Source organism: Nicotiana tabacum, chromosome 12, assembly GCF_000715075.1.
Source record: "Nicotiana tabacum cultivar K326 chromosome 12, ASM71507v2, whole genome shotgun sequence".
Classification (NCBI taxonomy): domain Eukaryota; kingdom Viridiplantae; phylum Streptophyta; class Magnoliopsida; order Solanales; family Solanaceae; genus Nicotiana; species Nicotiana tabacum.
In genome coordinates, this window is record NC_134091.1 from 81,569,495 (window position 1) to 81,581,524 (window position 12,030).

The window sequence follows — 12,030 nt, forward strand, 5'->3', positions numbered from 1 at the left end:
TTCCTTTGTAAGGCTCAACGAGCTAGGTCTAATAGTGATATAGTTATGGAGGAGCAAGTTACTTGAGAATTTGAGCCGAGGGTCTATCGGATACATCCTCTCTATCTGTGCGAGGTAGGGGTAATGTCTGCATGCACATTACCCTCCCCACACTGTGAGAATATACTGGGTATATTGTTGTTGTTGTTGTTGTTGTTGTTGTTGTTGTAAGTGTTAGATAGTTATGTATTATGTATATAAGTAGTCTAGTCCCACATTGGAATAGGAGTAATATGTACTATGTAGAGTATAGCTATAAATAGGACTTATTATATTATATTGTAAAGTGATATCAATAATATATTTTCCCCGTGCTTTCTCACAGTAAGTACATGGCGGGAAAATTTAATCTTTGCATAGCATTAATGCTCATCTGAAGCAGTTAGTCAGCATCCTTCTTCCTGTCTTAAAACTGAGATCATGTTTCTCAGCACAAGATGTTTTAGGTGTGTTTTCTTCATCTGTTAATTGTGTTGCATCAAAACAGGTTGACAGCTTACTTGGTGCTCGTGGTGGTTCGTTTGAGCACGAGGCAACCAGAAGAATGCGGAATGAGTTTATGGCTGCATGGGATGGCTTGAGATCAAAGGAGAACCAGAAGATCCTTATACTTGGTGCAACAAATCGTCCCTTTGACCTTGATGATGCTGTTATTCGCCGTTTACCTAGGAGGTATCATTCTGTTATTTTTTACTAAATGGTACTCTATAATTCCTAACCCGACTTTATATGCTTCCTCATTAATCTGGTGCATCACTAATACCAGATGCATATAGTATGGTTCCGTTTCCAATAATGGGATATAAACAGGATAAAAACATATATCGGCTTAGATGTAAAGCTGCTGATAAGTATGTGGTTATTTTTTAGGATATATGTAGACCTACCAGATGCAGCAAATCGCGCAAAGATACTAAAGATAATTCTTGCTCGGGAAAATTTGGAGGCAGATTTCCCGTATGAGAATCTTGCAAATGCAACTGAAGGTTATTCTGGTAGTGATTTGAAGGTAATTGATTACCATGTCAAACTTTTTATATGCTGGCATGTTTTTTATTTGTAACTTGTTCATCACCAATTTTTTCTTTACTCTGGCATCATCTGCAGAACCTGTGCATTGCGGCAGCTTATAGACCTGTTCAAGAAATACTAGAAGAGGAGAAGGAGGTAAGTCCCATTTGTAATTGGTCATTGCTGTGATTATATCTAGCAATTTTTCAAGGACTGACATGTCCTTTGTCTTGGGTAAGTTGGCCCATATTAGGATACCCAAGTATGAGTCTTATGATGCGGCACGAAAGGTACTATAGTTGTGGTTGGTCTTAGATTGTTGTTTATTATTTCCTCCTTTTTCAAACCTTCAACTATGGTCTCTCATAGTGGTTTCAGAAAGGTTCCTCCAAATATTTACCTGTTTTACGGTGAATGTTTTGCTCAACTTTGACGATTAAATCATGTTATGTATAGAGAGAGAGAGTACATTGTTATGTTTTTCCAGACCACGTAGCTACTCATGCAGTTTAGTGTTCTCATCCTGCGTGGACTCGAAGGAATTACCTTGAAGTAAAAAAGGTTCAACATTGACTTTGTTTTAAAATGGATGATTAAGCTTGGGCTAGCATATTTTAGGTGGCTATCCCACGTGGCGTTTTATTCTCCTTTATATGTGTTGAATCAAAGACTTTCTTTTTCTAAATGGAACTTTTCCACGGAGATTTATTCTGCCATTTACTTTGTCAATCAATGATGATAAATTGTTGTTAATACCTTTATTTCTTTTCTCAGGTTGAATCACTGGGAGGTAGAAAAGATGGAATTCCAGTGTTACGACCGCTCAGTGTAGACGATTTTATTGAGTCAAAAGCAAAGGTAAATTATCTTAAACTGGAAATTCTAATTGAAGGGCCTGAAATTTATGTAAAGGTAGATGTCGGGTATGTTCTCTCTATAAAGCAGGAGGAAGTATCAATGTTGTGTGCAAAGTGTTATCAACAGATATTGCTTAGCAATACATGCTGCAAGCATTGTATATGCTGATCTTAACTATTGGTTTGTAAAGTGACGACAAGATCATGAAGCTTTCTGTTAAGTTTTTCTATAACTGTTTCATGTTCTCAATACTCAGGTGGGGCCATCAGTCGCATATGATGCAGCGAGCATGAATGAGCTGAGAAAATGGAATGATCAGTACGGTGAAGGTGGAAGCAGGAGAAAGTCTCCATTTGGCTTTTGAATCTTATATTAACCGACGGAGGAGGTAGTTGGAGACTCCACAATTTGGCTCGTCACTCTGAATTAACAGATTACGTTGTCGTTAGAATTGTTTAGGTAGAACCATGAATGTGTAATTCTTTTAGCAGGTGTTTTTTTTGTTTTTTTTGTTTTACGGCAAATTCCAATGAGTGGCTTTTGCTGCATAAGGTTGGTTAAGTCATGTAGTACCAAAGCAGGCAGAGATAGGTTAGGAACAGAGCCATAGAAGATACAGGCTTTAGAATGCCAATGTGTATTTAACAAAAAGTTCAATTTTGTAATTCTTCCTCTATTATAAGGGGAAAAATTGAAATGCCAAAGGTCGTAAATGATATTTTTCTGCTTTTGAATTTTAAGAAACCGCTGTTTTGAGTTTGCTAGATGAATCTTGGAAATGTGTCAAATAAATAGGGAGTACCAATTTGAGCAAACCTTTTAAGATCATATTCTTAAATTCTAAAAAGAAAAGAAACATAATATTCTTAAACTCTTTCTTCCTTTCACGGAGTTTCGGAATATTTATAGCGTTCACCTTGGAGGAATTATGTACGAAAGAGGTCTAAAAAGGAATTTGCTTTATAATTTGTTCTTGTGCCTTGATCAGGCTAACCTAGAGCTGTCCGGTTTCCTTGAGGGGACTGGGGCTAAGGGGAATTAAGGGTACGGGGTAAGGAGATTTTTTAGGGGTACAATATCGGTACCACTACCGATACTGGGTGGGGGAGGGTACTTAAGGGGTGATAAAGGTACTTAGAGGCATTTTTAAATTAAAATTTTAAAAAATTATCATATTTAAATACACACTTTAAGGGATGAAAACAATTCAAGGTTATGAGTGCCTTTTATTTTATTTAATGCAATGTAATACAAGTTACAAGTATATATATGTATTTCAATAAATAAAATTGCATATTTCTCTTAAAAGATTTACATAATTTTTCAATAACTTTTTGTGGTTCTTCGCTTAAAATTGATAGCACTTATTCTTCTGCGTCTCCGCCGTCTTCGCTAGATAGTATTTCATTATAGGCATCGTCGTCTTCTTGAATTATTTCTAGAAGATCAAAGTTTCTTCTCTCCGCTTTAGTCCAATCTCTAAATAAAATAGTAGTTTCTAAGGTGTCTTCTGCCAACGAGTGTCTGTGGTCTCCAATTTGAAATCGTGTTGCACTGAAAGCGCTTTCTGAAGCTACTGATGAAGCTTGAACAGTTAACACATCTCGTGCCACTCTTGAAAGAATCAGAAATGTTTGTTCGTTCATTCTCCAATATTTCAGCAAGTCTTTATTTACTTCGTTATCGGTAATACCAATAAATCCTCTTTATTCCTTGTGATTCAACCACGGCATCTGCAAGTAAATATATATCAAGCTCGTTAATTTGTGAAGATTGTGATTGGCTAATCATTTGCTGAATAGCACCAAAAGGTCTATGTGTAGCATTCTTTTTAAGAGGTTGTGATGATGTAGAAGAAAAGACACCACTAGTTGGTGCAACAAAGTTCATTAGTCTTTAATGGTCATACAAAACTTTAATATTTGATTGAACACTAAGAAAACAAGTAGCAAGAGATGATGGTCTTTGTGTTGCTTCAATTTTTAAATTAATTTAAATCGTTTCGGAAATATTTGTCGTTTATTCTCCAATATTTCAGCAAGTCTTCATTTGCTTCATCATCAGTATTCCTGCGAGTAAATAAACATAAAGCTCATTAATTTGTGAAGATTGCGATTGGCTACTCATTTCCTGAATAGCACCAAAAGGTCTACGTGTAGTAGTCTTTTTAAGAGGTTGCGATGATAAAGAAGAAAAGGCACTAGTTGGTGCAACAGAGTTCATGAGTCTTTGGAAATGGTCATATACAACATTAGTATTTAGATGAACACTAAGGAAATAAGTAACATGAGATGGTCTATATGTTGCTTCAATTTCTAAAGTACTGTAAATCGTTTCAGTAAGTTTTTGTGCACCAAAAACTTTGATTTGAGGATGTAATACATCAGCAATAACGTATATAATAGGAATAGAAAAATATATTTTTAAAAATTTTCAATTATTATTTGAACAACATCTTTATATTATTCTTTTTGTTTATATACAAAAAATAATATCGAAATTTCAGCTATATAAATTAACATGCTAGAAATAGTTAGATAATATATCCCAAAAAATTCTTAGTAGCATAGAAATTTTTTTCTAAAAATTGAATAAGATGAAAAATGGTATCCCAATCATCATATGTTATCATATCTTGAATAGCAAAAACATATGCATTAAATATGTTGGTAATAGACAATCAATATTTATAAGCAACAGACAAGATATCATATACTGAATTCCATCTAGTTGCAACAATAGACAAAATATCATATACTGAATTCCATCCAGTTGCAACTTCTTTAGCAATTTTTCTAAAGGGTAATTCGCAAGATTCACAATGCGTCCTAATTCTCTACATTTAGTAGGTATTTGAGAGCGAAAAACATAACCAATTGCAAATCGAATTTTGTCGAGAGTAGCGGCAAACAAAAAAGTCCATCTTGAACAACCAAATTATAAATATGACATGCACATCTAATATGAAATAATTTCGTGAAAGGTGGAGTTAATCTAGTTTTCAAAACTCCTACAACAGAGGTCTTACTAGAAGCATTATCTAAAGTAACTATAGTAATTTTGTTAGAAATTTTATAAAAATCATATTATTTTTTTAATTTGTTTAGAAATCAAAATATTAATGTGTCGGTCATCAACCAATTTATAACCAATAATGCATTTTTGCATAGCCTAGTTGTTATCTATCCAATGGCATATAACTGTTAAGTAATCATAACCATTAACACTACGACCTATGTCTGAAATGATAGAAACTCTATAGTCTAGGTAGAAAAATAAACAACATAAATATTGTTAATATTCACGTTGAAATTTAAAATTATTATTTCTAACAATTGTTCTAGGAAAACCTTGAAAAACAGGATTGTATGTTTCTTATAAGTAACGAATAAACTCGTCAGAAGACGAAAAATTAAAAGGCAAACCCTCTACAACAACCATTTTTTCTATATTTTCCTGTCCTTTTTTGCGTCATAATGGAGAAGACCTCCCGTCACAGGATTAAGTTGTGGTTGTACAGTATAATAACCATGCCCGAATTGTGTAGGATTTATTCCAGAATGGGGACCCCTTCCCTAGCAAGCCAAATAACTTTGCGATGAATTTCCATATGCTTCTTTAGACCTCTTGTTCTACCATGATCAGATTTAGTTTTAGAAGATAGCCGTCGTTGACAAATTTTAAAAACAGCTTTTCTATTAACCTTATCCTACACAAACCATTACAAAAAAATTGATCTTTTTTTACGTTCAACTAGTATATCTAGAGGGAGGTAACAGAGCATCATCTCCACACTAAGATTGACTCTGAGTTGGAGCTGTAACAACAAGACTAGTTGGTATTTCATCTAAGTTATCATTCTCTTCTCCTTCATCCTCACTCAAAATTTCATAATCACCATATTGTGCTAGTGCTTCATGATCTAGTGATTGATAATTAACACTAATATCATGATAGACAAGTGTTTCATCTACATGAGTGAAGTCATCAATAGGATTAGAATTACTAGAACTAGCATTATCCTTAATCAATTTAGTAAATATATTTTTTACTAGTTTAGGAACCATTTCTAATACTCCATCCGTTTCAAATTAGATGAGGTACTTTCCTTTTTGGTATGTTTCAAAATAAATGACACATTTCTAAATTTGGAAATAATTTAACTTTAAACTCTTCATTTTACCCATTTTACCCTTAATGAAAAGCTTTTATAACCACACAAAGTGTCATGCCCCACAAAGCTTTTACCCCTTTAGCTTTTAAAACTACAAGTTTTAAAAGTCTTCTTATTTTTTTTTAAACTTCGTGTCGAGTCAAACTACCTCATCTAAATTGAAACGGAGGGAGTAATAAATAATTAAAATAAAAATAAATAGCACACAAGTATAACAAAAAATAAGTGCGAAAATTAATAAAAGTTAGAACGAATGTACCAAATGCTGACGTGTAATTGATGTTGATGAAGCTCCAACTAGTAGTGTAGTGCCAAGAAAAAATACGTCGTCATATACTTGATGTTGATGCTTGAAAAATTATACTAAAATAATAGAGTGCTAGAACGTTAAGTGCAACTAGAGATAGAGAGAGATAGAGAATTGGAGAAATAAAAGAGTTTTGTGTGATAAATAAAAGAATGAAATGAGGTATTTATAGTTTTAAACTTAGGACCAAAATATAATTTAACAAACTTAGGGATTAAAAAGTAATCGTCTATTTTTTGGCTGTTGGTAATGGCTATTATTAAAAAAGTAATCGTCGGCTAATGGCCAAAAAATGACTAGATTAAAGTAAAAGTTAAGGGTATCAGTTCGGTACCGAATCGATACCAGTTTGGTACTTTAAGGGTACCAACCAGATCGGTGCTAACAGTACTTTGACCGGTCCCCTCCCACTCCCCTACCTCTAAGCCCCAATCCCTTACCCCTAACCCCCAACCGGACTTGGACGGAGAGGCAGCGGTACCGATACGAACCAGACCGGTTCCGAGTAATTCTCCCCTTAGACAGCCCTAGGCTAACCTCACAATTTCGTGTGGAATCTCCAATTGTTTTTTATCGAGTTCCATATCTTTAAGATATAAAGATATTCTGAGGAGCATGGAAAAACAACTCAAAATTCAAATAAATCATAAGAATATTTACAGAGCGTAACAAGAAATCTTGTTTTCAATTTTCGTCAATCAAATTGTATATGATGAAAGCAAATGCTTTTTCTTTTGAAATTTCTTAATTCTTTCCCAGTTTACCTAGTGATAATTTTTCACCAATGGTAAAGCAGATCAAGTGCATATGGACTATTGAGTTAAAATAACACAATTTCTAAACCAAACTCATTCAAAACAATAACAACAACAATAACATACCCAGTATATTCTCACATGTGGGGTCTGGGAAGGGTAGTGTATACGCAAGCCTTACCCCTACCTAGTGAAGGTAGGGAGACTGTTTCCAATAGACCCTCGACTCAGAAAAGTAGGGAGAAGAAGAAGAATAAGTAGAAGTAGAGGGAGAAAAAGAAGAAGAAAAAGAAAGAAAGAGAGGGGAGAAAAGAATAATAGTACCAAAATAGTAACAACAGGAGAATACTGAAATAAACTAAACAACATGATGTAATATAAATTTGAGAACTAGGAAAGTACATGCGTGCTACTAGTACTACTGGTAAGAAAGTGGGAAGCTCTCAACTACTTGCTAACCTTCAACCTCCACACCCTCCTATCAAGGGTCATGTCCTTAGTGAGCTGAAGGCACGCCATGTCCTGCCTAATCACCTCTCCCCAGTACTTCTTAGGTCTGCCTCGACCTCTTCTCAAACTCGCCATGGCCAACCTCTCACACCTCCTAACAGGAGCGTCAATACTTCTCTTCTTAACATGTCCGAACCATCTCAGTCTTGACTCCCGCATCTTGCCCTCCACGGAGTTCACTCTCACTGTGTCCCGAATAACTTTATTCCTAATCTTATCCCTCCTGGTACACCCACACATCTATCTCAACATCCTCATTTCTGCTACTTTAATCTTCTGCACATGGAAGCTCTTGACTGGCCAACACTCTGTTTCATACATCAGGGTTGGTCGAACCACCACTCTGTAAAATTTATCCTTAAGTTTTGGGGCACATTCTTATCACATAAAACAGCGGATGCAAGCCTCCACTTCATCTATCCCACTCTAATACGATGTGTGACATCCTTGTCAATCTCTCCATTACGCTGTATAATAGATTCGAGATACTTAAAACTACTTTTCTTGGAGATGACTTGACTATCGAGCTTCACATCCACGTCTGCTTTAAGGGTCCCGTTACTGAATTAGCACTCCAAGTACTCTATTTTGATCTTGCTCAACTTGAAACCTTTAGACTTCAAGGCCTGTCTCCAAACCTCCAACCTCACGTTAACCCCGCCTCGTATCTTGTCTATCAACACTATATCATCTGCAAACAACATGCACCATGGCAGCTCCCTTGAATGTGCCGCGTTAGCACGTCCATCGCTAGGGCAAATAAAAACGGGCTAAGAGCCGATCCTGGTGCAGCCCCATCATAACTGGAAAGTGTTTCGAGTCTCCTCCCACAGTTCTCACCCGAGTCTTAGCACCATCGTACATATCCTTAATCATCCTAGTGTATGCTACCGGGACACCACTAACCTCCAAGCACCTCCACTAAACTCATTCAAAAGTGGCACGGAATAATTCGATAAGTTATGCCACAAAAATTCATCCCTTTTTTAATTACATCGCACGCCAAAAATGCCAACTACCTAGTGGTAGTTCCTCCCATAGCATCTTCCCTAAGAAACTGCATCATGTACTGTGGTGGATCGTCGATAACCACCAGCTCATCATCCCCATTTGCATCGTGTCCCTCCTTTGCTAGATAGTCTGCTGACTTTTCTTGCCTCCATGTTTTATATCGCACTGCAATTCTCCATCGATTAGTGCTCGGCAATCTCATAACAATGCCCCTGCTGGAGTTCTTTACACAACAATCTAACTCCTATGAAGACGGCTGTTATGGCCACAAAATTGAGCCATATTAACTGAGCATTGCCCTAGCTTGCCTCTAACATCTTCATTTAGGACCATCTTCGCTTCTGATATGACCCTCAATCGCAATGGAACTCTGAGTACTTGACATCTATATTCATCTTGCAAACAATTTGCAAGAGATAATTGGAAATTTTGCAGATTTAATTGAAACAGGAGGGCATGCTTTGCTTATCTCTAATGGATTGCATAAATCTAGCAAAAGAGGTAGGGCAAAGCTGTTATTCTCTCCCTATATATGCCAAATGTAACAGCATTTTGATTATCACTCAACTCATTTCTTGATCTCTTGCAGCTACAAGTGTTGATGCAAAATGGTTTAAACTTTCATCATGAAATCAAGAGCAAACAAGCAAATCTGCGTGCCCCTCCAAACTAGCAAATTGAGCTTAGCATGTCCACTCACTGAACTCTGCCATCCAGTGTGTTTTTCTGAGAAATGTTTCTTGAACTCAGCTAAATAATAGAACAAATCATCACCTAAAAAGTAAAAAATAAAAACTTTAAAAATCCACATAGAAGAATCTTTTCTTCGGAAGGTGTGGCAGTTTAAACTGAAATGTACAACTAAAATTACAAAGTCCTGCCCAATAACCTTGAAAGCAGGCAATTTGCTTCTTATAATTTTTCAAGGTTGCAACAACATACAACCTTAAATTTAATCACTAATTACCTTAGTCTCATACTAATATGAGATAGGGGAAAAGAATGAGGCACTGGAAAAAATTGTTCAATAAACTTAGAGTCACTGTTAAATAATAGAATTGCTAGATTTTTGTTTACCCGAAAAACGGATAGAGTTGAATTTGTACGTAGTTCTAAGGGTATGTGGTATAACTTGACACAAACCGTATGAGTAAAAATGAAAATATCGAATATTGATTGCAAAGAATAAAAAATAAGCAAAGTTGTAAAGAAGATGATTTATGGATTAAGCAAGATGAATCAATCTATGTAGCTAAAAAATGATAACTCTTCAATATAGGAGTGTATGATCTCTCAGTTACAATGTCCGTAGAAAATTTGGTCCTTACAGAAATAATAACCATCCCCTTTATAGTGGAGGGATCCTACTTTAGATATAATTAAAAATACATAGTGGGAGACCCATGATAAATCAACTTTTTCATAATTCCTGCCAGGATTCTCTTCTCTAGTGCGGTTGCAACGGCTCTTGTCTATGAGCTCGATATTGACTCGAGCTCGATATCGACTCGAGCTCTCGATCTTGACTTCGAGCTCGATTCTGATTCGGAGCCTTGTATTGATTCGGGGACAATGTTGATCGGTCTCTGCCTCATAAGCTCGATAACTTTTTCATAGTTCGATTTGGATTCGAGCTCGATAATGATATCGAGCTCGACATTGATCGGTCCCTAGGGCTCGAAGCTCGATGACCTAACTTCGAACCTCAACCTGATCTTCGATCCACTGCATTACCATTTTGACCAGTTCGTACGAAGGACTACCCGGTTTTGACCGTATACAGATAGTCCCCTCATTTCTTGGGAAGGATGCAGCGAGAAACGACATGATTTTTCACGGTACGATTAGATATATACTGACGTTTGCATCGAGTCCGATCATGACGTGCGTGATAGCTGTCCCGTCGGTTCAGTTTACCGAGGCATTTAATACATGTCAGACGATGGTCGGCCATTATCGAAATTGAACCGCCATTGCTTTACCTATAAATAACCCTTTTTTCACTTTTAACCACTTTTACATCTCCAAACTCTAAATTATCTAACTTCTTTCTAGCACTTTCTGAATTTATCTGTAAGTTTGTAAAATTTTCCTTCTGCGTTTTCTACTGCAAATCTCTCTTCAAAAACATCATATCTTTGTTATCTCCTTCTTTAAATCCAGAGATGGTGAAAACGTCAAAAACCATCCCCCAAAAAGAAAAAGCTTCTTCTTCCCAACCTGCCGCCGACAAAACACCGGTGGATCCACGGCCTGAGGAGTGCATTCCCGTGGCGTGTGTTCTTACCTCCGATTTTAAGGTCGACAAGGGCTCATCAGTTCCGGACCGATGTGAGCTAGTATCAAGGCATATGTGTTCGATAACCGGAGGGTATCTCGAACAGATAAGAAAAGATTGTAACTGGGAGAACAAAGAAGTGGTAGTCCCGTCTCTCGAAGAGGATATTACTACTCATGTGAAAGGGTTTTTAAGTGTGTACACTTATCCTTTCACGTTAGGCCCCCTCGACCCTGTTATCATTGATTTTTCCCGCAAATACCAAATAACCTTAGGCAAAATCCATCCTTCTTTTTGGCGGATCGTTATTCTGATCCGTTTCTTTGTGAACAAAATTGAGGGGATGTCTTTCACCCTCGACCACCTCATTAGATTGTACTGCCCCTGCCTCTTTCGAGGCGGGTTAATAAAACTACAATGCCGGGCTACCAAGGTTCTGTTCTCGAGCATAGATGAGGACAAGGATCGAGGCTGAATGAGAAGGTTCGTTCGAGTGAAGACGTCGGACCTAATACCGGCCGAGAAGATGCCATTTTCCGAAGAATGGAACATGAAGCGTAAGTGTAACTCTGCTGTTATCTCCCATTGTTTGTCCCCTTCGTTTCCTTTCTTACTGATATCCCCTTTTGTGGTGCAGTAGTTCCTTGGATGCCCGGTGCGGTTCCCGACCTCAAGGACTGGGTATGGGCCCTGGCTTCGACTTCTACGTACGCCGAGCGCTCATGGCGCAATTTGTCAAAGGGCCGATGGGAGGCCAAAAATTACGGTAATCTCCTTTCTTGCACCATTGATAGTTCGAACTATTTTCCGTACACTCAAATCAATTTTCTTGTGTGTAGGTCTGGGCAAGGATGTGGTTTTGAGACCCATGTCCGGCAAGCAGGAAACTTCGGCCCCGGTTTCTAAACCGGCGAAGGACAATAAGAGAAAAAGGTCCTCTACTTCCGATAACCCAAAACCGAAGGCTCGTAAGTCGAGGAAGAATACCATCCCTTTAACCTTAGAATCAGTTCGGCATCTGAGGGATGAAAAGGAGGAAGAAGAAAAAGATGACGGGTCCGTACTGGTGACCCGAGTGAAGAAAACC

The 12,030-nt window shown here is 37.2% G+C and overlaps 1 protein-coding gene across 10 annotated transcripts in view; it reads left to right on the top strand.

Moving 5' to 3' along the window:
- The window catches only part of LOC107793587 (uncharacterized), a 41,029-nt gene extending 38,377 nt beyond the window's left edge, over positions 1–2,652 (top strand). For 6 of the 10 annotated variants that reach the window (XM_075226649.1, XM_075226645.1, XM_075226647.1 and 3 more), the window contains 6 exons: positions 527–711; positions 910–1,048; positions 1,147–1,206; positions 1,290–1,340; positions 1,825–1,908; positions 2,165–2,652. In XM_075226649.1, the coding sequence (XP_075082750.1) occupies positions 527–711; positions 910–1,048; positions 1,147–1,206; positions 1,290–1,340; positions 1,825–1,908; positions 2,165–2,272 (627 nt within the window). In that variant the 3' untranslated portion in view covers positions 2,273–2,652. The remainder of the gene's footprint in view (positions 1–526; positions 712–909; positions 1,049–1,146; positions 1,207–1,289; positions 1,341–1,824; positions 1,909–2,164) is intronic. The other 4 variants (XM_075226652.1, XM_075226648.1, XM_075226654.1 and 1 more) reach the window with 1 other exon arrangement.
- Positions 2,653–12,030: the final 9,378 nt, after the last annotated feature.